General features: G+C 30.8%; 4 protein-coding genes across 5 annotated transcripts; 2 read left to right on the top strand and 2 right to left on the bottom strand.

Annotated features, from left to right (window-relative positions):
- Positions 1–3574: 3574 nt before the first annotated feature.
- Positions 3575–6337, bottom strand: LOC124495112 (DNA polymerase theta). The gene is made up of 2 exons (XM_075731842.1): positions 4159–6337; positions 3575–3864 (listed from the first exon to the last, which is right to left on the bottom strand). The coding sequence occupies exons 1-2, from the start codon at positions 6335–6337 to the stop codon at positions 3575–3577; spliced, it is 2469 nt and encodes an 822-aa protein (XP_075587957.1).
- Positions 6338–12687: 6350 nt separating this feature from the next.
- Positions 12688–20247, top strand: LOC124499553 (DNA topoisomerase 2-alpha-like). Of its 2 annotated transcripts, XM_075731701.1 has the most exons (7): positions 12688–13065; positions 13123–13476; positions 13550–14323; positions 16570–16677; positions 16740–18405; positions 18465–19521; positions 19581–20247. In XM_075731701.1, exons 5-7 carry the CDS (start codon positions 16770–16772, stop codon positions 20245–20247), a joined length of 3360 nt encoding a protein of 1119 aa, XP_075587816.1. In that variant the 5' UTR covers positions 12688–13065; positions 13123–13476; positions 13550–14323; positions 16570–16677; positions 16740–16769. The 2 variants fall into 2 exon arrangements, with proteins under 2 accessions (XP_075587816.1, XP_075587815.1); XM_075731700.1 differs by lacking the exons at positions 12688–13065; positions 13123–13476; positions 13550–14323 and adding an exon at positions 16328–16513.
- Positions 20248–20802: 555 nt separating this feature from the next.
- LOC142597626 (uncharacterized) lies at positions 20803–21766 on the bottom strand. Its single transcript, XM_075732386.1, has 2 exons — positions 21140–21766; positions 20803–21103 (listed from the first exon to the last, which is right to left on the bottom strand). Exons 1-2 carry the CDS (start codon positions 21762–21764, stop codon positions 21000–21002), a joined length of 729 nt encoding a protein of 242 aa, XP_075588501.1. The 5' UTR covers positions 21765–21766; the 3' UTR covers positions 20803–20999.
- Positions 21767–24093: 2327 nt separating this feature from the next.
- LOC124493809 (E3 UFM1-protein ligase 1) lies at positions 24094–26600 on the top strand. The gene is made up of 2 exons (XM_047056911.2): positions 24094–24259; positions 24310–26600. Exons 1-2 carry the CDS (start codon positions 24183–24185, stop codon positions 26585–26587), a joined length of 2355 nt encoding a protein of 784 aa, XP_046912867.2. The 5' UTR covers positions 24094–24182; the 3' UTR covers positions 26588–26600.
- The last annotated feature ends 8 nt before the right edge of the window (positions 26601–26608 follow it).

The following is a 26608-nucleotide window of genomic DNA, read 5'->3' as shown; positions in this document are numbered from 1 at the left end:
TCGTCTTCGTTGTTCGTCATGGTTGAATCTTCTACATCATTATCAAATAAATCATTGCCCAAAGTTATTCATAACACAATCTCAACTTTTACAACTCCATCTCCATATTTGATTTCGACTATAGATTCTACTATCAATCTTGAAAATGGTGAAAAAAAATTTTCCGCTGTTAACAGGAGTCAAATTTTTAGTCATGAAATGGAAACATTATCACCTAAATATGTTGATGATGATAATGGCAACAAACAAAACGAACATCAACAACAACAACAACAAAAATCATCTGATCAAATGAAAATTTATTCCATTCATCCAAACGGAAGCCATCAAAATCATCAACTAAAATCAGTTGACAATACGAATATTGCCGTTTTGCCTGTCAATGACATTCATTCAGATGGAATCAACCATGACAACAAAAATGATGATGATGATGATGATGGTGAAAAAACGAAATCGATAAATTTGCATTACGATTCAAACAATCACAATCAATTACCACAACAAATACCAACCACTAACGATAATATTCTTTGTGATCGAAAACATTTTTCAGCATCAGATTTGGAATTAAATTCAACAGATGCAATTAAATGATCATCCGCTATATTTGACAATGATTTTTGATCAATATCTTTTTCAACATTTTTTGATATTATAGTTGCATTAAGTAAATTAAGACTATTAATTTTTATTTCTATTTTTTGTTGAAATTTAGAATTACATTATGGGTTGGTTGGAATTGAATTTAAATCTATTTCCAAAAATTCTATTGTGAATCACATCAATATCATCATAATCACAAATTAAGGATGTATACGTTTCATATGGTTGTTAAGATAATCACGACGTTTAAATTCACCATTACATTTGGGACATTTATATGGTTTCAAATTCGAATGTAAAAGATAATGTTTGCGGAGAGTTATTCTATTTTAGAAAAGATTGGCAAATTTTTTACATAAAAATCTTTGACCATGACGATGACTTCTTAAATGACGATTAAACGTAGCTTTTGTTTCGAATTTGAATCGACATTTTGGACAGGAAAATTTCCGATTATCCATCATGTTTATATTGTCGTTATTGATCGAACTATCTTCAGAACTAGTAGATGCCACATTCGTTGAAACAGATGTTTGTTGGTCTTGATGATACGGTGATTGTTGTCGATCAGGGTTGAAAACATTACTCGTAGATTGGATTTGTTGTGAAAAATTGTCAAATTGAGATTCCATTCGCTCCAATTTGGATGATATCATTTCGCAAAGGTTATCACTTATGGTAGCCATGGTATCTTCTGTCTGGATGAATTGAATAAAAAAAACAAATTATATTCATAATATATCACAATAATCAACAAATGTTTGTTGGCCATGGTTACCTGTGTTGAACGATCCATTGTTATTGGTCGATTTTTATGCACATTATTATTTAGTCGTTGATTATACCTTATTTTAATTTAATTTTGAAAAAAAATTCTTGAAACATTTCTGAAAAATTCTGATTTAAAAGTTCAAATGGTTTTTCTCACTACCAATACCACCAATATTGATTACCCATAATTAAACGATTTTTTTTTTGTTTCTCTTACATCCACCACCACCATATCTTCATATCATTGTGTAAAACCTGAATTGATGAACTAAAAATAAACACACACACATACACACCATGGAAAGCTGAGAACAGCACCTTGCTGGAAAAGCTTTAGTAGAAAAAAACAAAACTCAAATACAAACAAAAACAAAACAATGCAAAAAAACCGGAAATTCTTTCAAGGGAATTATAAATGACAACACAACAGTAATATATCCAACGAACAACTCATACACACACATGGAGATTATTTTCACTTGTTTCGTTCATTTTTCTTGGCCACAAAATTCTTGTATCTTAAACACACACACAATTATATATATATATAATCGAACAAAGAAAAAGATGAAAAATAACCACCAAGAAAATAGTAGTTAGTCAGTTAGTTGGTTGGTTTGTTAGCCAGAAAAGATGAAAAGACTGGAAAAAAAATTCAAACAGACACACACACAAAAAATAACATGAAAATCAATTTTTAATTAACCAGAAACGTAATGAATATGGAAAATGTGATTACGACTATCACTACAACATAAATTCTTTATACATTCTTTTCGGATTCCAAAATTAATCACAACCTTAATTGACGTATAAAACGATGACAACTATACATATCATTATCATCATCATCAACAATATTATGATGAGATTGTCATCCGGAGAGCTGTTTACGTTTAATTTTTTCCACACGTTCAAGTTCTTCAATGAATGCATCCAAATCTTTCTCCCAAAGCATTTCTGGTGTGGTACGTTTAAGTTCTTCATCATTACGTTGAATGTCAAAATAAATTACTTTACGCTGTCCAGGTTTAAGTCCATCCAACATTGATGGTATCGAATGATGTGAATTAGCCATATCATTCAAATTATTACACATTATATTATCGAAATCTGAAATAAAATATCATTAATGAAAAAAGTATTATTATATTATATATTATAATCACCTTGATTGTTGGACATTTTAATATGCTGAAATGAAAACAAAATCAAAAATGTGCCTTTATGGAAAAAGGAAAAATAGACAACGTTAATGAAAAAAAATCAAATAAAAAAATAATAAACAAAGGGTAAAATCATACAAACCAAACCAAAAAAACAAACTGTAGAATTGTTCGATCAAGAATTTATTGAGATAGATGATTTGAAACAATCTGATTCTGGTGGATTGATGATGATGATAAGAATGTGGAAAAAAATAAATTCACTTTTCAGTCAAAAACGGAATTGAAACGTTTGTTTCATCATCATCACTATTATTAATAGAACAATCAACTCACTGACTCACACAAAAAGACGCACACACACACGCACCATTCTTATATGACGTACTCAAAAAAATAAAAAAATCAAATGATGATCAAAAAATATGATAATTAATCATTTACAAGATTGTTTTTTTGATCAACACTAACAACAAATTCCACCATCAAAATATTAATCCACTAGACATCATCAATGATGATAAAAAACAAAAGAAAATCCAATACCATATTCTTGTAACTATTCTGGTGAAACGAAAAAACTTCCAATCATAAATATATACATTGAGGATAAAGTGATTATAATCCAAATATAATCATCATCAAGATCATCATTGGTACCATTGGCACGCTATAAATAAGTTACGATTATTGGTCAAAGATTGATATATCAAAATTCGATAATTCTAATGTTTTTGAATTATCTCAAAATGGCAATCATTCAATTATTGATAATAAACGAAAATAAAAATGATCATGAATCGGAATCATCTGTTTTGGAGCATAAATATTTGTTTTCTTTCCGTTTTTTCCCGTTCGAATATACCAATTGTAAATAATTCATAATTCCAAAATCATTTGTTAATTCAATTAAAAATCAAACATATTCGAAAAAAAAACAAATAAAAGATAATAGAAACCGATTTATTTGTCAATAAAAAACGTTTATTTATATATATGCATACAAAATAAAAAGAAAAAAAAAACTTGTATCAAATATCTTGCCCAATCTCTTTTTTTTTTAATTTCCGGGCTTCTTCAATGATAAGTTTTGATAATTCGGATATGGTTATAGTAGAATCAATTGTTGAGAGATAAATACGCGCATCATTTTGATCATTATTATTATTATTGGATATTAAATCTTTCGTTGACATCAAGGCAATTTCAATATCTTTTGGCTCAAGTTGTATTATCGATGAAATATCTTCATAACCTTTACTATGCAATTGTCGAGCAATCATGGAATTTATACATGGAATTCGAACCAAATCAATGAGGTCATGTTGAACACAAAATGATAGTCGTGGTTGAAATTCTTCAAATAATTTGGCCAATGTTTCCCATTCTAGCCGCTTACAAAATGTTACTAAAATACCGGCAAAAGTGGATGCTTGTTGTTGCAATGATTGAAGAATTCCTTTATCGAGATGATATTTTTGTTGTACTTTCCACATCGGCACTTCTTCAATCAATTCACAAAGAGCCAGGCTTGCATAGAAACGTCGATGCATTTGAGCTTGTGTAGATGTCTTCATGCCAGACGTTGATATCAGAATACAGAGAAATTGTTGGCTTATGCCAATCAATTCAGCTATATGCCTAGTGTTTTCATCCCAACGTTCATAAAGATTTAAATAATGATGCCAATCGATATCGGGAAGCTGATTTATAATATACACTGGCGTTGTTTGATATACCAGATATAAGTCAGGCAACGGTGATGATAGATTTGATCGGAAACGTATCAATTCTTCATAGATGAATTGGCCATCCGATGGTGATACACCTGAACTTATTACAGCTCGACCAAGTTCAGTAACATTAATTGGTGATGATGAATCAACCGATTTTGTTTCACTACTGTTATTCGCTTCTTCAGATGAATCAATAGAGATAAATTCATAAGTTTTTAATTTATCCAATGCCATACGTATACATTCATTAATGATTTCAACCTTTTCCATTCTTAATTCTACCATATTTGTTTGTGATTGCTGTTCAGATGCCAACAATAAATTCAATGGACAATTATGGAAAAAAGTATAGCCAAGATAAACATGAATATCATCGATATTTTTTGCCATTTCATTTGCAATCACTTCAAGAACAGCACGTAAAATTGGATCATTAACTATAGGTTCCCATTGTTTATTAGATGTAATTGGAATTTGTTGTCCAACACTAGTTGTTGTTGTTGTTGCCGATGGTTTGTTATTATTCAATTTTTGTATCGTAATTAAATTCGATTTAATTGATGGCATTTTGGCCGTAATAAGTCGACGAGCCATATTAATATCTTTGTCCAAACAGAAAAGAAAACTTTCGCCCATGGTATCGATTCCCTTACGTCCAGCCCGGCCAATCATTTGACGATAAATACCAACGGCCAATAGTTTACTGGAATAATCGTATGGTGATATGATCATCACACGTCGTGCTGGTAAATTTACACCGGTTGAAAGTGTGGTTGTACAACAAAGTATTCTTAATGTACCATCACGAAAACCTTGTTCAACTGTACCACGTTCTTCCATTGTCATACCGCCATGATGAAAAGCACAACCAAATTTCAATACAAGTTCAAGATTGGGATCAAAACCAGAAGATGAACGTTTCAATGTGTTTATAAGTGAAACCAATCGTTGATAGGATAGAATATGATCAGAATGGATACTGTTTCGAATATTACGTTCAAAATCATTCTGTGGAATTCGATCTTTCTGGCCAATGCTAAAGATATTGGAAGCGATATTTTTCGCCATCGATTCACACATTGAACGAGTTGGACAGAAAATCAACGTAGAGAATCCTTCAGCCAATGTTTCAATGGCCATGTAAATCAATGATTGAGAAAAAGTTGTATTTAATTTCAATTGATTATAATCAATTGTCTTCAATGGTATACATTCGATTTCACCATTGTTGTCATCATTACTCGGACCACCACTTGAAACAACTGTCGATGCTAATGAATCAAACTGTGTGTCTGGTGATTGAATTGAATTTGTCGAAATTTTGAGAATTTTATTGCCAGCCACAATATGTTCAATCAATGGTACCGGTCGATAATCGGTAACAAATAATTCAGCATCCAACCATTTGGCGATATCATTGAGATTCGGTATCGTTGCTGACATACCGATAATTTGTAACTGACGAAGATCGATATCTGGATTTGATTTCATGTGTATCAATTTGGATAACAATAATTCGAGAATATAACCTCTTGATGTGTCACCAATCATATGCAATTCATCAACAATAACAAGGCCGATACGATACACTTCTCTATCTTCAATCAATCGGTTGATCATATTGTTTGCTTTTTCTATGGTACAAACAGCTACATCGACTTCTTGTATACCACCACGAATATTTGTTTGTCCAGCAAAGCAATCTATTCGTATACCAACTTGATTGAATAGCGGTTTTAAATTTTCCACTTTTTCTAATGATAACGAAACAAATGGCAAAACGATAATGGCTTTTTTACGCCTTTCCAATAATGTTTTGAACAAAAGGATATCGGCAACCATTGTTTTTCCGGCACTTGTTGGCGCAGAATATAAGAGATTTTTTTGTTTGCCCAAAACACCAGGTAATTGAAGGCATTCAATTTGCCAATCGAATAAACGGGTTATACCCTTTTGGCCATAGTGATCCAAAATTTGTTCCGATAGATTCCAATTTCGTAGCATATTCATATTTTGAGAATGTTGTTGATGATATTTTTGAGTTAATTTATTTGCCATCATATTCAAAATATAACAATGAAAATAATGATGAAAATAAATGTATTATTTTATAGACAAACAATATTATATTCAGTGAACAATCAATGATGCAACAGATGAATTTTTACTACTAAAATTATTATTGAATATATTCGCCAAAACATTGATTTCAATTCAAACGTTGGTGTTTGTTTAAATTAATAGTACTGGTTGGTATATTATCACCATTCTTCTGTACCACTATCTTCGGAACTTTATTTGGTCTGATGGATCTGTTCGTAAGTGACGAATTTTTTTTGAAAAAAATAAAAAAAAAATTCATTATTGAATAAAATACCAATTGAAACGAATGATTCCTTGTGAAATAAATCGGACAATTACGCAAAAGATTGTTTTATTGATTTTCGGAATAAATCCGGAAATTAAAAAATTATTATAAGATAAAATAAAAAATAAAAATTCAAATTAAAAGTTTCAAATTGATAAAACGGTCGAATTTTGAGGTACAATCAATGTAATTTGCATTTGTTTACATTGATTGTGATACCGTTTTGTTGTAATCGGTCGAAAACCATTTTAAGATGCTCTTTATGTTCATTTTCATTGGTGCTGGCTACCAAAATATCATCTGAATTCTGATAATCCAATCGAGGCCTGCGAATGAAAAAGATAATTAGAATCAGAAATAATAGAAATTCAATAACTTAGATTTATTTCGAGAATCTCCATTCAATCATCCATATCCTCATAAATGATGGTGATGAAAAGTGGAGATGGTCAGACAAATGGCCAGATTGACTTATTGATGATTGGGCGATCTTGCAGGAACATTTATTGATGTCTAAGAAAAAGAATTACAATTAGAATCTGAGTTGATAAAAATTTAATCATTTATCATTCATCTAGAATGTTGTATTCCTCTATGATGATGTTTAATATTTTATATTTATGATCTGAAATTAGAATGTGAATGAGAATTAGAGATAAGTCACGTTGAAATAAAGAAATTTACCATTAATTGAAAGATTCGCCTGAATATCAAGAAAATTTTCTTTTGTTCAGAGCGATGAGAATTCGAATCCATCGAAATGATTGATTTTCATGTAGCCAATGTGTGTGACGGATGAATGTGGCAAAGATTGAACTTGATCGTCAGACAATAATTATGATTCATTGATTGAACATTTCAATACAGAGATTAACATTTTAAAAAGTCGATAGATGAAAAAATCATTATTATATGAGTTTTTTTCTTCGTGTCAATCTCGTGGTATCTTAATAAACGAATCTTGAGCCATAAAATCATATATTTTTCATGTTTGGCAATCAATTTTCTGGAACTCAGTTATTGATCCAAACGATTAAAAGTTGAATCCATCCTATTGATTGATTTTCATGATGACAATTTCTACGACAATGATTGAACTTGGTCGCCAATCAATAATTTTAATTCTTGAGAATTTCCTTACGAAAGTTGTTAATGTTGCCATTCAAAGTCTTTCGGTAAAAATTCATGACAATTCAACATTCATATCTTCAGTTTTGACATGTTTTTCGTAAAGAAATTTCCTCCGAATTGGCATGGTTTGTCAAAGTTCATTGCTCAGATTAAAAAATGAGAATTAGAAGGGTTGTTGTTAAAATAAAGAAATTTACCATCATTTGAGTTTGAAAAAGATTCATTTGAATATCCAGATCCATTGACCAGAACGACGAAAATTAGAAATGATTCATCTTCATGCGAACAATGATGAACGATGAATGAGGCACTGATTGAAAAATGAAAAATAATATCAAAAAAAATCCGGTATTTACATAACTTACCTCGTGTTTACAATAATTCTACTCGGTCGTGATAAATTGGATCAAGTTAGAAGAGTAGATTGATGGAATGTAATTCACCGATTGGATAAGAAGCCATTATTCGTTCAATATAAACTTTGTGAAAATAAATACTTTTTCTTTGACTGTCAATTTCGTTGATTTCGGACAATATAAATGGATCTTGGGCAAGGGAATTAAATTGCTCAAATTCGGTAATCAAAATTCTAAAACTCAATTAAGAAATACCAGATTACCTTGCTATCGAAATGTTATGCTTACATGAAACAATGAGAATGACCGGAATTCGCCATTGTATTTTTTCGGTAAAAATGATTATCGATTGATTAGATCTTTAACAATTGATTTAGTCGTTACAGCAATGGAATCAATTTGAAGTTTCAAGCCTTTGTTTAATTCGTTTCATTGAAATGGTCGACAATTAACTTCACCATATGCATATGTAGCTTGTTTGGTCATCAATAAAAATTCTTTTTCACTTTCATCATCGTTGTTAGTAAAAGTGTAAATATAAATGATTGATTGGAGAAATTTTGGATGAAAGTTATTGAATTCTCCATGAAATAAATTGATATCTGTCATATTTACATTAAAAAATGATGATGATGACATTGGAGTAATAAAAATCGATGATGTTATTCAACAATAGAAATTAAGACAAACGTGAATATCTATGACGCTTTGTTATTTTAATATCAGTAAAGCGGTTAATTTTATTTAGACAGATGGCGTTATCTATAGCACTATCTAGTTTTGGCTAATTTCTCATTTGTGTTTCCATGTTAATTCAAACGGTTTCTAAATTCAAGTCAAATGACATAGTTTGATGATCGTGATCGTTATTATATATCCATACCGTATGATACAAAAAATTTCATTTCAATTTTCATACTTAATTAGTGGTGGTCAGGAAGCATTTTTTTCATGGTTTTAATTTGGCATATGCAAGCAAAAATAAAATAATTTACTATTGGATGGTTTGACTGTCAACATGCATATTCATCATCATCATTGAAACGAATGAACGCAATTTGATCAATTGGATGATATTCTTTTGGAATCGACTCAACATTTGATTCGTAAACATACACAGAAAGCTATTCCCTTGTATCATAATGGAATTATTATGGAATAACAAATTATATCGTATATATCAATCAAGTGTTTTAATCAAAGGTGAAACAATCAATAGTTGAAAAACATCTTGGCATAACAAAAGTTGATGATGGAACGAATTTAGACAACATCTACATCTAAATAATCAATTGCTAGTGTTGTTTATGCTATGACATTTACAATTGAATCAACAAGTGAAATTATTATATTCAGTAGTGTTGGTTGTGGTGAATACTAATCATCATCATTATCATCATTATCTCAATCGTTGTTCTGAACTGAATGCAAATGTTCAGACATTATAGGGAATTGGATTCTCTAGTGATGATGATCTTGCTATATCAGCTGATAAACAACAAGAATAATCGACAAAAAATACTGCCATTGAATGGACACACAAATCGGTTGCATTAATGGAAGCTTATTATTTTCAATCACGAATTATTGCTAGGTTTGAAAATGGATCATATTTGTGGATTGATATAATGTAATGTATAATGTATGCTTATTAGTCAAAAAGAATGACATCAATCGTTTTTGTTGAAAATATGGTTCAACAATTGTTCAATTTTTCCAAGTTTTGTTCCAATGGAAGACAACAGTTTATCATTGAAAACATCAATGGATAAGATTCTTTATACTCAAACAAATTCATCACCAAATTCATTCATACGTCAACTAAAATTTTTTGTTTTGTCGTTTCAGTCTGGCTGCAAATATATCGTGAGATAGTGATACATTTTAAAAATCGGCATTGAATATTTTCTTCGTATTATAATGTAACGATGTTGTTATTTCAGCTGATCATCATTCTTCAGGTAATTCAAAACCAAATGATAATACAGCTTCTGGCATTTCAAGCAACAATGAAACTAGCACAAACAAACACTTAGACGAGAATATGAACATATGAAAAACGAAATCGGCTCCAATTCATGATGGACATTTCGATTGTAATTCAGCCATCTTACCATTTTCACAATCAACAGGTAAGTGAAATTTGGTTATTTTTGTTAGTGTCAATTTTTATGAATAACCAAACTTTTTATTCAACCTTAGGCCCTCCTGCATCACGTTACGATTGGTTGACCATTCAAAGTTGGTGGAAACAAATAAATACAAGCTTTTCGGTTAGAAATGTTGATGGCTACACTACGACAGATGGTTATTTCTTCGTTCCTCAATAATCTAGTGCAAATTTACTACCGTTGTTCATTGTGAAAACTAAAACCTATAAAATTACAAGGCCATTTCATCAATTTTGGCCCTTGGTCCTAATAATCATTCATGATAGTCAATTCAGCTCGATTCGTTTCTTTTTTAGTAGTAGTAAATCGTATAGATCAACCGGCGAATTCAACCAACCCACTGGCTTTATTGTTCGTCTGTCGTAATGTTTTGGACATGATTATATTTCTTTGACTAAAAAACATTTTCTAAACAATTATCAAAGATCAACCACCACATGAAAACATTGGAACCACAACCACAAAGAGAAACCACCCCTAAATTTTTTTTAATGTTCAGAAATTCACAAAAGCAAGTAATTCCATTCTAAGCTTTCTTTGCTCAAAATATATCGAAATTCTAATCAATTACTTTCTTTATTTTTCATTCTCTTAGCCACGTAATCAAATCTTCAAACTGTATCTATCATGGAAATCGATCCTGTTTCGTTCACTAAACACATCCAACACACGATCATAATTGGTCGGTTGTTCACCATTTTTACAATTACACAATCTATTATCACATAATATTATCAAGAAAGCTGTGTTTGAACTTAACTTATCGTTTTATTCTCATAATTACACAAATTATTATGCTGGCATTAACACCTTGGCTGCTGATAATAGTAATCAAACGACACCGATCAATTTGTCAAATGAAATCAAAGAAAAATTGAATGAAATTGAAAGAAAAAACCATTTCCAAACGTTTCCGGTTCAAGAAATTTCATAAAACTTTTGTTTCAATTTCGCAATCGATGTCGTCGATGATTCTTCATGAAACAAAATCAACTTCTTAAACATGTGGTTTGCAGCCAATGATTCGCTAATGATTAATATCATCCAATGACTAGGATATGATAATTTTTACTTGATTCAGTTGATGATTCTGGATACGCATCCTGGACAACGTCCCACTGATCTTGACTTCTTAAGACACATTCGATCTCAAACATCCATCTAGAATTTGTCGAGTCGGTCAAAAAAAAAAAAAAAAAACAACACGCTTATACGAATTGAGCAACTATTGTTCCAACCATTCTACTGATCAATTTCTGGCATAACTCAATACATTCATCATTATATTCGAACAGAAAAACTGAAATTTTCCATCTTTATTGAATTTTAATTTTGCATTGATAAAGTTTCATCAATTATCTATTAACCCGAAAGATAGCAGAACTTTCTCACTGCAAAAAACAAAATCAATTTCAATATTGGTTTCACCATTATTGAAAAATATATGTAGAAAAATAAACTAAAAAACAACAGCGCCGATGCTATTGTATTGGCCATGAGTATAAGATGAGGTGTATTTGAATATGACCAGTATTGCTGGCAAGTTTGATGAGCCCAATATAAGCAAATCGATTAGTGATTGATCGAAGCTTTTTATTTTTTTATATCTTTATCATCATACAATCGAAAATTCAAAATTTGCACAATTTGGTGAAAATGAAAATTAAAACTAATCATCATCATCATCAATTTTAACTGGTAAAGAACCTACATATCATAATTGTGGCCATAATCAATTTCTATGTGTTCAAAGTGGTGAATGTATTCATATTATGTTACGTTGTGATATGATTGTGGATTGTTTGGATAGATCGGATGAAGAATTTTGTGCTCGTAAGTTTATTTTTTTTCTCTTCTACACAGAAATTAATTTTATTCTCTACATTCTCACAATTATTAGCCATACTAATTAATAAAAATCCCATAAAGATCTAATCAATTTAGATGATTCGTTAGAACTAAAATGTTTATTGAATGGTGTGTCTCTGTACTTTTTAAATACCCATATCTTTTTATCTTTTTTATACACCAAAAAACATCAACATACACACTTACATTTCAAACGCATACATACACACACATTTGAATTTTTTTTTCATTTTTCCAATTTATCCAATCTGTGTTCATAATTTGCACAAAATTCAATTCATTTTCTGTACTGCGAACTAACAAACACACTATCTTTTCCTGATTCACAATTCAATTTGTTTTTTTTTCATTCATTTAGTTTCCAAATAAATAACTCGTTTGTTTTTTTTTATTAAAATTATTATTAGAATTAATTATCATCATCATCATTGTATTAAATGTTTTGTTGATTGGAAACCCATGATATCTTTACAAAAAAAACAAAACAAAAGCATCTGATCATAGAATGTTTAGATGTAAAATTAATGGTCATTGTATCGATTATCAATATTATTGTGATGGTGTAGCTTTTCATTCATTCATTTCACTTATAGCCATACTGGATGTATAGAATGTTTATGTTTTGGTGTTACCAATGTTTGTTATGGTGCAACAAATTTATATCGAAATCATATTGTAGTAAATATTGGTCGTTATTCAAATGGATTCATATGGCTACTCAACAACAATCATCATCCGAATCGTTAACATTTGACCATTTTGAATCGTGATTTAATGATGAATCAAGATGGTATTTATGATGATGACACTAATAGTCAATTTCATCGTTGTGAACCTTGTTTTTGTAATGGACATCCTATTGATTGTGAACCATTGACTGGCCATTGTATGGTATGTGTAGAAAAATTCTGAATGAAATTTTTTGTTAAATTTTAAATTCAATTCTAGGATTGTCAACATCATACAACTGGAATATATTGCGACCGATGTGAAACTGGTTATGATGGTAATGCTACCTATCTATGGTACATCTGATGATTTTCGCACAACTATAATTGGTAGTGGTAATCATTATTATCAACACCAAGATCATGATGATGCTAATAGCCGATCATTATCGATCGTTGATGACACTGATTGTCAATGTAATCATAATGGAACCAAAAATTCAGAATGTCAACCATCATCATCATCATCATCATCATCATTACCATCATCATCATGATTACCATCATCATCATCATCACGGCAAATACCATCGATTGAAATTGATCTTGTTACTATTCTTAATGAAGGTTCCAGGTAAATAATAATTGTTTAAAATCAAAATAATTGATAATTGATTAATTGATGTTTGTTTTGTATTTGCATATAGTACATATTTTCAATGCCAGAAATTCCACACGTACGAATTTTACAGAACACACCATATATCGTGTACGACAAAATGAATTTGTTCGATTAGAACGTAAATCTAGTGTTCAAAATGAATCAAACAATGGATTCGATTGACGCTTAACACGTAATGGTAATATCGGAAATTTCGTGTCGATGGTCAATATTTGGTAACGAATAATTCATCAGTAAAATTTTTTGGTCTTGATCAATCACAATCATTTGCTGAAACCTGTATACCAGGTATTTCTATTGATCAGATGGTTATTGTCGCCAAGATCCAATTAAGAAATTTAAATGTTAATGTCCTTATGCACGTTCTGGTCGCTATTGTGAATAATCAATTACCATTCTGGAACCAATGTTCAATAATGATGCTTATATGGCTTTGCTTCCACCATCCAATACATTGAATCGATTTGATTTAGCCATTCGTGTAAAGCCACATTATTCATTATCATCGAATCAATTATATTATTATATATTGTGGCCAATTTGAAAATAGAACCGGCGATTATGCTTTATTGGCCATTGTTAATAAAAGTGTAGAATTTGGTTTCGATAACAGTTCTGGTGCTGCAATTATTCAAATTACAATGATTCTTTTGGAATATGAATGGATCGTACACCTGGTAAAACTATTGAACAGAATCTAGCAACACTGATTTATGTTCGGGTTTATAATTGAACAAAAATTTCATTACCAAACACCGTTGATCATCAAATTGACCATTTTAATGGTTGTATTATTCAGGTAAATACTCATTTCTGCTTTGTTTTTGCATGTTTATTTAATATATAGTTGAATATATTAACGATAAAAATATTGATACTTGACTTGTAGTTTAATTCATATGATATATGATATGATATCTTATGATATCGTTGATGATAATCGAAATCATTCATGTTGTCCATAGACGAATATTAGAATTTGATGTCAAACGACGATATTACTGCCAAAATAGTTAGATCGCTTAGATCAATGTAGACATTGTGATGACTTACCATTCAAAATTCACAAAGTATTTGAAGATGAAATCAAAAAAAGTTTCCAATATTCATTTCACTTATAATCCAATTACCAATATGATTGGATATCCATTGTCAAAAAATAACTGTCGCAAAAAAGCCGGATAAATGGCTTGCAACAGCGACAATAACAAAAAAAAAACCAAAACAAATGTCTTAAATTTTTTTATTATAATTTTTGAAATTGAAATCGTGGTCAAAATGGAATTGAATGAAAATGAACAAAAAAAACATGAATATTGTAGTGTGTGTGTTTGTGTGTAATATGATATGTATTGTGTTGTAAGTAAAAGTAGAGACAATAGTAAAAAAAACAAAAAAAAAGGATTCCTGTTGTATCATTTTCTGTGTGTGTGTTATTAGAAAATTTAAAAAAGAATCTTGAAATTTTTTAGATTGAATAAAAATGATTTTTAAGCAATTTATGAACCAACAAAATGAATTTTTTGCTTTGTTTTGCAAATATAATCTATTAGATCAAATCAATGTTGTTGTTTATGGTTTTTTTTCAAGCAAAGCCAAAACCCTCCTAACATTCGTAGATTGCTATTATTTGCTTCATATGATATTTATCATAAGATTCATAGATAGGTAGGCAGGTAAATCCAATGAATTGAAACTAAAATTTGACCAATAAAAAAATGTATTAGTTAAATTTATAAGAAATTGCAAAAAAAAACACTTATCATGTATGTTGATTATCTTCTAAATGGATTTGAAATTTTGTGGTCCATTCATGTGGTGAATGGAAATTTGTTGGTAAAGTTTAGCTTGATATTTATGATGATGATGGTCGTCCATCATTGAAGATTGGATTGTCTAGAAAAGAATTGTAAAATGTTTAAATGAAAGAGATTATACATCTTGATTATTATCATTATTTATTCGTCTATTTCGATTCTGGTTATTATTTATTTATACAATGAAATAAATTTCGAATTAATTCGACGAAAATTTCATGTTCTCGTTGTCGTCGTCATTGCTGTTGTTGTTGTTGTCGTCGTCGTCGTCGTCGTTGCTGTCCTGACGTTGATGATATAATTGGTCAAAAATATCGGATCCATACGATTAATACGTTGTTCAGGGTGATGATGATCCGGCTGTTGTGTTGTTATTGTCCAGCCTATTATTTCTATTGAGTTCGCATATTGGCAGGCTAGCGTCTTACACTTGCTATGAAAATCTTTTCATCATATTTTGACAATAATTATCATCATTTTAGTATAAAAAAAATTCAAAAACCAGTTTCAAAAAAAAAACCATATTGTCAACTATATTCATTTAAAGATATATCTATAGTGATACAATTTTGATTGAAATGAACTATTTCTACTTAAGCTGTCGCTATTGTTCGTATATTTGAAATTTTCATTCAGTAACAGTTGGCTAACCGCATTCTATGTAGAAGATAGGATTGTTATACAGTTTCTTTTTTAGCGTTCATTGGGCATTTTTGTTTTTTTTTGTTTTCAATTTTTTTTTCGTTTCCAATTTTTTTTCGATTTTTTTAATTTCAACATCATCGATCATAACAAAAATGTCTAATAAACGACTGTCTTTGGAGGTTTGTATGCGTGTTTTTCATAGAAAATTACTGATCATAAATTTATCATCAAATTGTTGATAGTGGTAGTGGAATCAAAATACAAATATTTTCCATATAAAACATATATTTAGCATCATATCATTTATGATGCTGTTGATGATGATGAAGTTTCATCATCAATATAATTTTTCATTGTTTTAATTATTTAGCTATTAGTATAGAAAAATTCTGATCGAATGAATCCAATTCGATTAATTAGATTAATAAAATCTCAGGATGTCATTGAATTGTTCATTTTGTCTACAACAACGACGGCGATTGTTTTTGCAAACAAAATATTCTTATCAATTTGTCTGCAGAAATATTGTAATGAAATCCTTCTATAATCTGCTAATTTTCTAATTTTTCATCCATTCACACAGGCACAAGGCAGTAGTCCACCAGTCAAAAAAAGTCGAATAGACGAGCCATGTCAGATAGAACATATCTTGTTACGTCCAAATATTGGATCCGTTGAGAAAGTCACCAAGGTAAGATATCTTTTGATCATTAAGAATTCAATCATTTAATTGATAAATCTTATTATCATTAGCAACTGTGGGTTTATGACAGTCAACATGGAATGATTTTACGTGATATTTCATATGTACCCGTTTTGTACAAAATTTTTGATGACCTTATTGTGAATATTTCTGATAATAACCTTTGTGACAAGAAAATGAACTGTATTTGTATCGATATCAATAGCGCAGATAATAAAATCGTCGTCTACAATAATGGCCATGGTACACCGTTTGTTATACAACATGAAAATAAAATTTATATTTCTTCATTGATTTTTGATCATCTATTATCATTGGCGGATTATAATGATGATGACAAAAAAATTGTTGATGGCAGGAATGGTTATGGTGCTAAATTGTGCAATATATTTAGCACATACTTCAAGATTGAAACATCATCACGGAAGAATAATAATTATTTCTCACAAGTATGGTATGGTAACATTCAAACGGCTGAAGAACCAATCAAACGACCACCGACAGGTGATTTCACCCGTGTGACATTTAAACCAGATTTGAAAAAATTCAATATGACACATTTAGATAAAGATATAGTCGATTTGTTCATTCGTCGTGCATATGATTTAGCTGGCTCATTGAAAGATGTGAAAGTTTATCTTAATAATCAATGTCTTCCTGTTAGTGGTTTTCGAAACTACATTGATTTGTTCATCAAAGATAAAAAAGATAGAAATAATGAACCATTAAAATTGGCACATGAAGTTGTCAATGATCGTTGGGAAATCGCCCTTGCTTTAAGTGATAAAGGTTACCAACAAATTAGTTTTGTAAACAGCATAGCTACCACAGGTGGTGGTAATCATATTGATCATGTCACCGATCAAATTATTTCTAAATTAATCGAAACGGTCAAGAAGAAAAGTGGAAAATCGAAAGTAGATCTCAAACCACATCAAATACGCAATCATCTGTGGGTTTTTGTTAATTGTCTTATCGAAAATCCAACATTCGACTCACAAACGAAGGAAACGATGACTTTACAAAGTAAAAATTTTGGATCTAAATGTGCGCCTAGTGAAAAGTTTTTCACATCAATCATGAAAATCGGTATCGTGGATTCAATCCTTAGTTGGATTCGTTTTAAACAACAAACTGAAATGGACAAGAAATTGAGTTCGAAAAAAATCAGTAAACTTAAAGGTATACCGAAATTGGAAGATGCCAATGATGCGGGAACAATAAATTCACTGGATTGTACCCTTATATTGACTGAAGGTGATTCAGCCAAATCATTGGTTATTGCAGGAATCAATATTATTGGGCGTGATAAATTCGGAGTATATCCATTGCAAGGAAAAATGATAAATTTTCGGGAGGCGACCCATAAACAGATCATGGAAAATAATGCAATCAATGATTTAATCGAAATTCTTGGCTTGCGATATAAGAAGGAATATAATACAATTGAAGATTTAAAAACATTAAGATACGGCAAGTTCATGATTATGGCAGACCCTGATCCTGATGGATCACACCTATGTGGGTTGATTATTGATTTCATACATATTAATTGGCCGTCACTAATTAAAAAAAATTTTCTTGAAAAATTTATTGTTCCTATCATTAAAGTAAGCAAAGATGGTTACATACGTGCCTTCTATTCACTGCCCGATTTCGATGAATGGAAACAACAAACACAAAACAACAAATCCTACAAGATAAAATACTACAATGGTATTTTTTTTATTTATTTTAATTTTCTTTATAAAATTTTTTCTTTTGCTTGTCCAAAGGTTTGGGTACCTTCACATCGAAAGAAATCAAAGAATATTTTTCTGACATGGAACGCCACCGTATCAAATTCTGTTATGATGATGAGGACGATGATAAAGCATTGGAATTGGCATTCAGTAAGAAGATGATCGAAGCAAGAAAAGAATGGCTCACAAAAGGAATGGAAGAACGTCGAAGAAGACGCGATAATGGTGAAAAACCAATTTATTCTCACGAACATAATACACAGAAAGTTATAATCAAAGATTTCATCAACAATGATTTGTTTTTATTCTCATATATGAAAAACAAACGTACGATACAATCGTTGATAGATGGGTTTAGAACCGTTCAACGAAAAGTAATTTATACTTGTTTCAAACGTAATGATAAGCGTGAAGTTAAGGTGGCCCAATTAGCTGGATCTGTCGGTGAATTGAGTGCATATCATCATGCTGAAATATCTTTGGAAACAACCATTTTCAATTTGGCACATAATTTTGTTGGCAGTAATAATATTAATCTACTTCAACCACTTGGTCAATTTGGTACGAGACTTCAAGGTGGTAAAGATGCTGCTAGTTCTCGTTATATTTACACATTGTTAAGTCCATTGGCAAGGAAATTGTTTCCACCAATGGATGATCCATTATTGACTTACAAGTATGACGATAATCTTAAAATCGAACCCGAATACTATGTTCCAATCCTTCCAATGGTTTTAATCAATGGTGCCGAAGGTATTGGTACTGGTTGGAATTCTAAGGTGCCTAATTATGATCCACGAGCAATCGTGGAAAATATTAAACGAATGCTTCGAAATGAAGAACCTTTGGACATGAATCCATGGTATAAAGGTTTCACAGGAACCGTGGAGAAAGTGACACCAATGGAATATGTTATAAAGGGTGAAGTTGCCGAATTGAGTGAACAATTTATTGAAATTAACGAATTACCGATTGGCACCTGGACTCAAGTTTATAAGGAAACAGTGCTAGATCCTATGTTACATGGTACGGAAAAAAAACCAGCAATCATTAATAATTATAGAGAATATCATACAGATAAGACCGTAAAGTATGTTTGATTTAATTTTTTTCTAGAGCTTCAATCCTAAATTTTTTTTTGTTCAATAGATTTTTAGTTGAAATGAATGAAAGCTCATTGGAAGATGTAAAGCGCGTTGGCATTCGTAAACAATTCAAATTACTAACAAAAATGACAAATTCAAAGATGTTTTTGTTTGATCAAAATGGTAATATTCGCCATTTTGATTCAGTTTTGGATATCTTACGAGAATTTTTCTCCGTTCGTTTCGATTATTATGTTCGACGAAAGAAATACTACCAAGCTATGTTTAAAGCTGAATTATTAAAGCTAGAAAATCAAATACGTTTTATTTTAAATGACAAAAAAATCATTATGGAAGATTTTGAAGATGAAGAATTTGTCAAGATATTGATTGAACGGAAATATGATTCGGATCCTGTGAAAGCATGGCGTAAAGAATTTAATATCGATCAAAATGAACCCGACACAACGTCGAATAATGAAAATAAAGACGTCGAAAATGATGATAAAATGCCTGAAACGGAAGAGGAAAAAAAATATGATTTTCATTATATTTTCGATATGTCAATCCAAACAATGTCAAGACGAAATGTTCATAAATTAATGAAGAAGCGCGATGCAAAAAAATCCGAGCTTGAAGATCTCAAACTTTCCACGCCACAAATGCTATGGGAAAGAGATTTGGACGCATTTGTTGAAGAACTTGACCGCGTGGAAAAAAATGAACGTTAAACAGAAAACAAATGGTTAGTGTTACCACATCATCTTCGGTATGTTTTTTTTGGTTGTTGTTGAATTTTTTTTTCAATTTTTAAATTACCTGTTTTTTCTTTTTGTTGTGTAAACTTTAATAAACCTTTTTTATGTCATTTGTTTTGATTATTTTTTATTGCGACTGCAAGCTTGCGATAGGTAATTTTTTTACAACAGATATCCAAACATAATCGGTCATGAAATTATAAGTGAAATGAAAATGGAAAATATCTGCAAATACATCTGAGTATGAACGGCTAAGTTATCACCTAAACCAGGGGTCGGCAACCTGCGGCTCGCGAGCCACATGCGGCTCTTTGGATGTGAAGCTGCGGCTCTTTAGTTCCATACGCAAAAAATCTTTTTTTTATTAAAAAAATAACTTTTAAAAATCGTTCTGATAACTACTTCTGCCTGTAAAAAACACAGAAATAAATTAATTTTTATTTATTTAAAAAAAAAGATGTATTGAACATTTAGTCAAACTTAATAAATTTTAATAATAGTAACAAAACCAACTAGCTACAATATATATGTCACGTCGATAAAAATTTAATTCTTTATTTATTTTTTACAAAATAATAACGAATATACAAAAATTAGATCGGTTGCTCTCTTTTTCTTGGAAAACCGTTGTGTTTTTCGTTTTGGCTCACGACCCCTTCGTGACATATATATATTCAATAATTCAATTACAATTACGATTGTATGATTGTTGTTAAAAACCAACTTCAACACTCCCCCGTTTTGACAAAATCATACAATGGCAAATTCTCGACAAAAGATATATGATTCTTTCGACTTAACGGTTTTGTTAAAACGTCCGCCAATTGTTCTTCAGATGATATCCATTGAATTGACATTAGACCACGTTGAATTAAATCACGAACCATCAGAAACTTAATATTGATATGTCGCAATTTTAAAGAAATATTCTCAGCCAGTAGTTGTTTCACCGCAGCTTGATTATCACAATTAATGACTGGTTTATCGATTAGGATTTCCAAATTTTCGAGAACATTTAAAACGAAACGGACATCTTTTGAACAAACGGACACAGAGATGAATTCGGCTTCTGCTGTGTTGTCGATAACACATTTTTGCAATTTTGTTTTCCATATAATCGGGCCACCATATAAAACTATATGACCAGTCGTTGTTCGATTATTTTCTTTTTCTCCAGCTAAATCAGAGTCAGAATAAGCTACACATTTCAGATTATCACCACCAAGTATAATCCCATAATGTCTAGTGCCAGATAAATATCGCCACACACGTTTCAACATCTTAACATGAATATCTGTTGTTTTATCAGCAAAACGTGCCAACAAAGAGACACAAAACGCTATATCTGGTCTCGTTTTGCAAGAAAGATATAACAAGGCACCAATTGCTAGTCTATAAGGATAAACCATATTCGATGACGATTGTTGATACGGATCAATTCCAGTAGCAAAAGGGGTATCAACTTTTCTACTCTCAGCCATATTAAACATTTTCAATTTTCCAATAAGATAATCATATTGATAAAGTGAAATAAAATATAACACGTGTTTAATCAACGTGAGCACAAATCGAATTGATTTATTATTCAACTCTAACAATGTCATACAATATAATTCAATACAATACAATAATGTTAATTCATATACATCGTTACAACATGAAGCATGATCGTCTTCGATAAATGATTTCTAGTATAATTAATGCCAAGATATTTACAAGAATCGACCGAACGTATCTCAAAGATCTGACCAATTTCTTCAAATAAACTTTTCACTCTTCCAGGTATATTCGAAGCCAAAAGAGCATCGTCGACGTATAAACATAACATCGTAAATTCATTGTCCTTCTTAATAAAATATAAACAAGGATCAAATGTTGATGAACGAAATCCCAAAGATATAATTGCTTCATCAAACTTCCGATTCCAGCTACGTGGACTTTGTCGAAGACCATATAAACCTTTCTTCAACAGACAAACACGTCCAGTTTTATCATCATATCCTAACGGTTGATCGATATATACAGTTTCATAAATATCACCATTGAGGAAAGCATTGGAACAATCGAACTGTATTAAATCCATATCCCAAGATGCCACTAGCGAGAAAAATAAACGAATCACATCCATTTGAGCAACAGGAGCATAAATATCTAAAGAATCTGAGTATTGCTCAAAACCACGAGCCACCAAACGGGCTTTGTATCTTCCATCGTCCTTGATTGTAAAGATCCACTTCACAGTTATAATCGGTTCATTATCTGGTTTATCAACTAACTGCCATGTCTGATGTTTAATTAATTGATTATATTCTTTATCCATTGCTTCTCGCCATTTTTCTGATTCATCACTATTAATAGCCTCATTGAACGTAGATGGTTCATAGCGTGCCACACTTACACCAACAATTGAACGACCAGGAAGAACACGTAATGACTGAATCACGAGAATCAACAAAAGAGATAACAGTGTTTGATTTACTTTCACAATTACATTGTGTATGAAGGGCAAAAATTCAAAACAAATTGCTGCAATAATAAAAATCTGGTAATTTTGGCCGGAAATGCATCAATTCAAATATTATTACCTGTATTCAAATGCCGATTTCAATACATCGATGATCCACCTACTACTACATTTATAGTAGTCGTCGTATAACGTTTTTACCGTCTTGTACGTGATTCTTTAGAATAACGCTATATCATTTAACTTGATTCGTTTGATGAGGTTTTTCACTTCCTCTCTCAGCTGCTCCGGATTGATGTCGCTGCCATAAGCAGTGCCAGCTTTCGTGAAGACCATTGTCGTTATTCTTCGTTATTTGTCGTCGTCCGCGTACAGCAACCAGAATTAAAAGGTTTGACAGGCTGAAATACTGACCACTATACGAGGATTCAAAACAACAACAACTTTTTGACCAATTGTGGGCATGTGATATGTCCCACTAATTATGAACGAATTTGTGCTAACTAGAGCTCTCAATACTAAATTGCAAAATTACCAGAAAAAAACCGATTTGATTCAAAAAGTTGCGATAAAAAATCAATTTTCAGAGGGAAATAAACAGGGTTTAAATAAAGAAAATAAAAAAAATTTTAAAGGATGAAACTATTTCTACTCAACAGGTAAAAAAGTGTTTAAAAAGATTTGTTGAATTTTTTTTTTTATTTATTTTTCTTGCTACGTGGCCACCAGCTTACCCATACATAAATCGAATTAAATTAAACCCGCCTGTCAAATAGTAGAAAAAGGGGTAAAACAGTACGCGGGCGACACGGGTTCGATTCCCGTACGGGGAGTGTATCAAATTAATTTTTGAATTTTTTTCAATTTCCGTCGCCAAAATTACCAGTTTTTTTTACATTCAATGAAAATAAACGTAAAAATTCATATCGAACATTAAATTTGGAGGACAAAATGGAAAACACGGGTTCGATTCCCGTACGAGGAGCTTTACAAATTACTTTTTGAATTTTTTCATTTTCAATTTCCGCCGCCAAAATTACAAATTTTCACTAGCAAGGAACAGGGGACTTCTCCGCATCAAATACCAAGTCAATACACACACACAGTTCAAGTACACAGTGCAAGTACACTTGCAGAGTATAAAAATTGCAGTTTACAATGAAAATTTAGATATAAAAATTTTGAAATTTGAATTGAAACGTTGTGATAAAAAATCAAATTGGGGAACTATGGTAACGATGTAAAAAAATCAATTACAGGGTTTAAATAAAGAAAATAAAAAAAATTTTAAAGATGAAACTATTTCTACTCAACAGGTAAAAAAGTGTTTAAAAAGATTTGTTGAATTTTTTTTTATTTATTTTTCTGGCTACGTGGCCATCGTGGCTTACCCATACATAAATTGAATTGATTGACTCAAAATTTTTTTTTGTTTCAAATCACAATGGCTGCCAATTGGGAAGAGGTGAAAAAATTGGCTTCTGATTTTCAGAGAGCTCAACAGATGAGCTCGGTATTAAAGTAAGTTTAATTGATTGACAAAAAAAAATTGAATTAATCCATTTGCAAAGACTTTCAGAAAGAAATTGTGTTGATATTGTGAAAAAATTAATCGAAAAGAAATTGATCAATGTATTGTTTACAAATGATGGTAAAGAATATTTGACTGCCGATCATCTTAAATATGAAATTGAAGGTGAACTGTATGCTGCTGGTGGACGGATTTCCATTCCGGATTTAGTTTCCATTTTGAATGTCGATTATAGCTATGCTGAAGCTACTGCCAATCAAATAGCTCGAAACAGTGGTGGTGAAATAAACATTGTACTTGGCCAATTGGTTTCACGTTATTACAAAGATAATCTTGCATCTGAAATTGATTTACATCTTCAAGAAACTGGATCATTGTCTATTGGTGATCTATCCAAACAATATGATTTACCAGCTGATTTTCTTGTCAATCTAATCCAAGAACGATTAGATACATTGATTCAAGGTCAATTTGATAATGATGCTCGAATCATTTATACTCATGATTATATTGCTCGATATGAATCAAAAATAATTGGAATATTTTCTGCCATAACCAGATCGATTGCATTGCAAACAATAATTAATCGTTATAATATTTCGGACAAGATGCTAACATCAACATTGGATAAATTGTTTGCCAAAAAACGAATACTTGGTATTGTTTCTGGATCAACATTCATACCGGATATTTATTCGAAAAATCAACAAGAATATGTTAATAGTTTTTTCAAACATAATCGATATCTTGATTATTCAACTTTGACCAAATTAGGCATTTCAAATCCACAATTATATTTGAAGAAAAAATTTGCCGATCAACTTTGTTATCTTGATACCTGTGCTGTTGATCAAATGTTGAGCATTCAACTTGAAACCAATTTTGAAGATGTTGTACAGAACAAATCATTTGTTGATATTTTCGACATGATTCCATCAGTGTTGACATCGGTCGATATCGATTTGTTGATCAAACAAACATTAGAACATAAAAATTATTCAAATTCAATTGAAATATTATGTGATACTTTTGTGACAAGCAAATCATTTATGGAACAAACAAAAGATTATTTTGAACAGATCAAAAAAGATAGAGCTGAAGAAGATTTGAAAAATGGTGTATTGCAAAATTATTTTTTCAAATCGAAAAACAGTGCTACAAAATCTATCGATGCTGATAATGATGGTAAAAAATCCACCAAAGATGATCATGGTGGCAAAAAAGGCAGAGGAAAAAGTTCCACTGGTGGTGGTGGTGGTACTGGTAGCGGTGGTGGTGGTGCAACTCAAAGACGAGAAGTGAAAACAAAAGCAGTCAAAAAGAAATATAAACCCGGTCAAAAAGGACAAAAAATGGAACAAGAACCAGATGATGCCGGTATTAATGAATTGGAATTCATTCCAATGGAACAAGTAATCAATGTTTTGACTGAAAAACTAACTGAAGATGTATCGAATGAATTTATTGAATCGATTGCTGAATCAATATATGAAGATTTACGTAAATCATATGAATCGTATGCAAAAGAATTGTTCATTACACGAAATGCTGAAATGAATAAATCGAAGAAAAGTTTTGCTGAATTACAGTGTTTTGTCAATTCAACATATTCAAAAATATTGTTATTCAATAAAACAAATGAATTTATTGGTGAATCATCAAGTCAAGCATTCAAAGATTTACAATCCAGATTGAATAAACATTTATTACGAACATTAGCAACAGATATTGCCAATGAATTGATTTCATTTTTCAATGAAGAATTGTTATCGGAAAATATTTCACATGAAGCTCGCACGAAAATTATCAATAAACTTGATGTGGAATTTAAAAATGATTTTCTCAAACTAAATGATTCACTGAATTCAAATGAAGTGAAAACTTTCATCGGTGAATTAGACGAATGTGCCGTTAAAATTGATATGATGATCAAAAAAATTGATTCAAAAAAAGAGAAATCAATATTGTCCGAACATCAACAATCACTTTTGTTACAATTGAATGAATGTCAAGATTCTATTCTTTGTTTACATATTCTTGTATTGCTTGTATTTCAAATGGTTCATCATCATATGTTACATGCAAGTGGAAAATTTGTGCCACAAATTCTTCAATTTCTACAAAAAGATACTAATGATGAAATTTATCAGCTAATGAAACAATGTCAAGATTATGTACTGCAATTTATTGCCAACAAAGATGATCAGACTAAATTGGATATAAACACTAAATTGAATGAATCAATTGGCCATTGTAAACAATTGTTGAATGATTTTATTGCGAAAAAATTATCATTAAGAATTGTTGAAAATAAATAAATCAAAATAAAAATTTTAAAA

Source organism: Dermatophagoides farinae, chromosome 6 (assembly GCF_024713945.1).
Source record: "Dermatophagoides farinae isolate YC_2012a chromosome 6, ASM2471394v1, whole genome shotgun sequence".
NCBI lineage: Eukaryota > Metazoa > Arthropoda > Arachnida > Sarcoptiformes > Pyroglyphidae > Dermatophagoides > Dermatophagoides farinae.
This window is presented reverse-complemented; position numbering and strand designations above follow the sequence as displayed.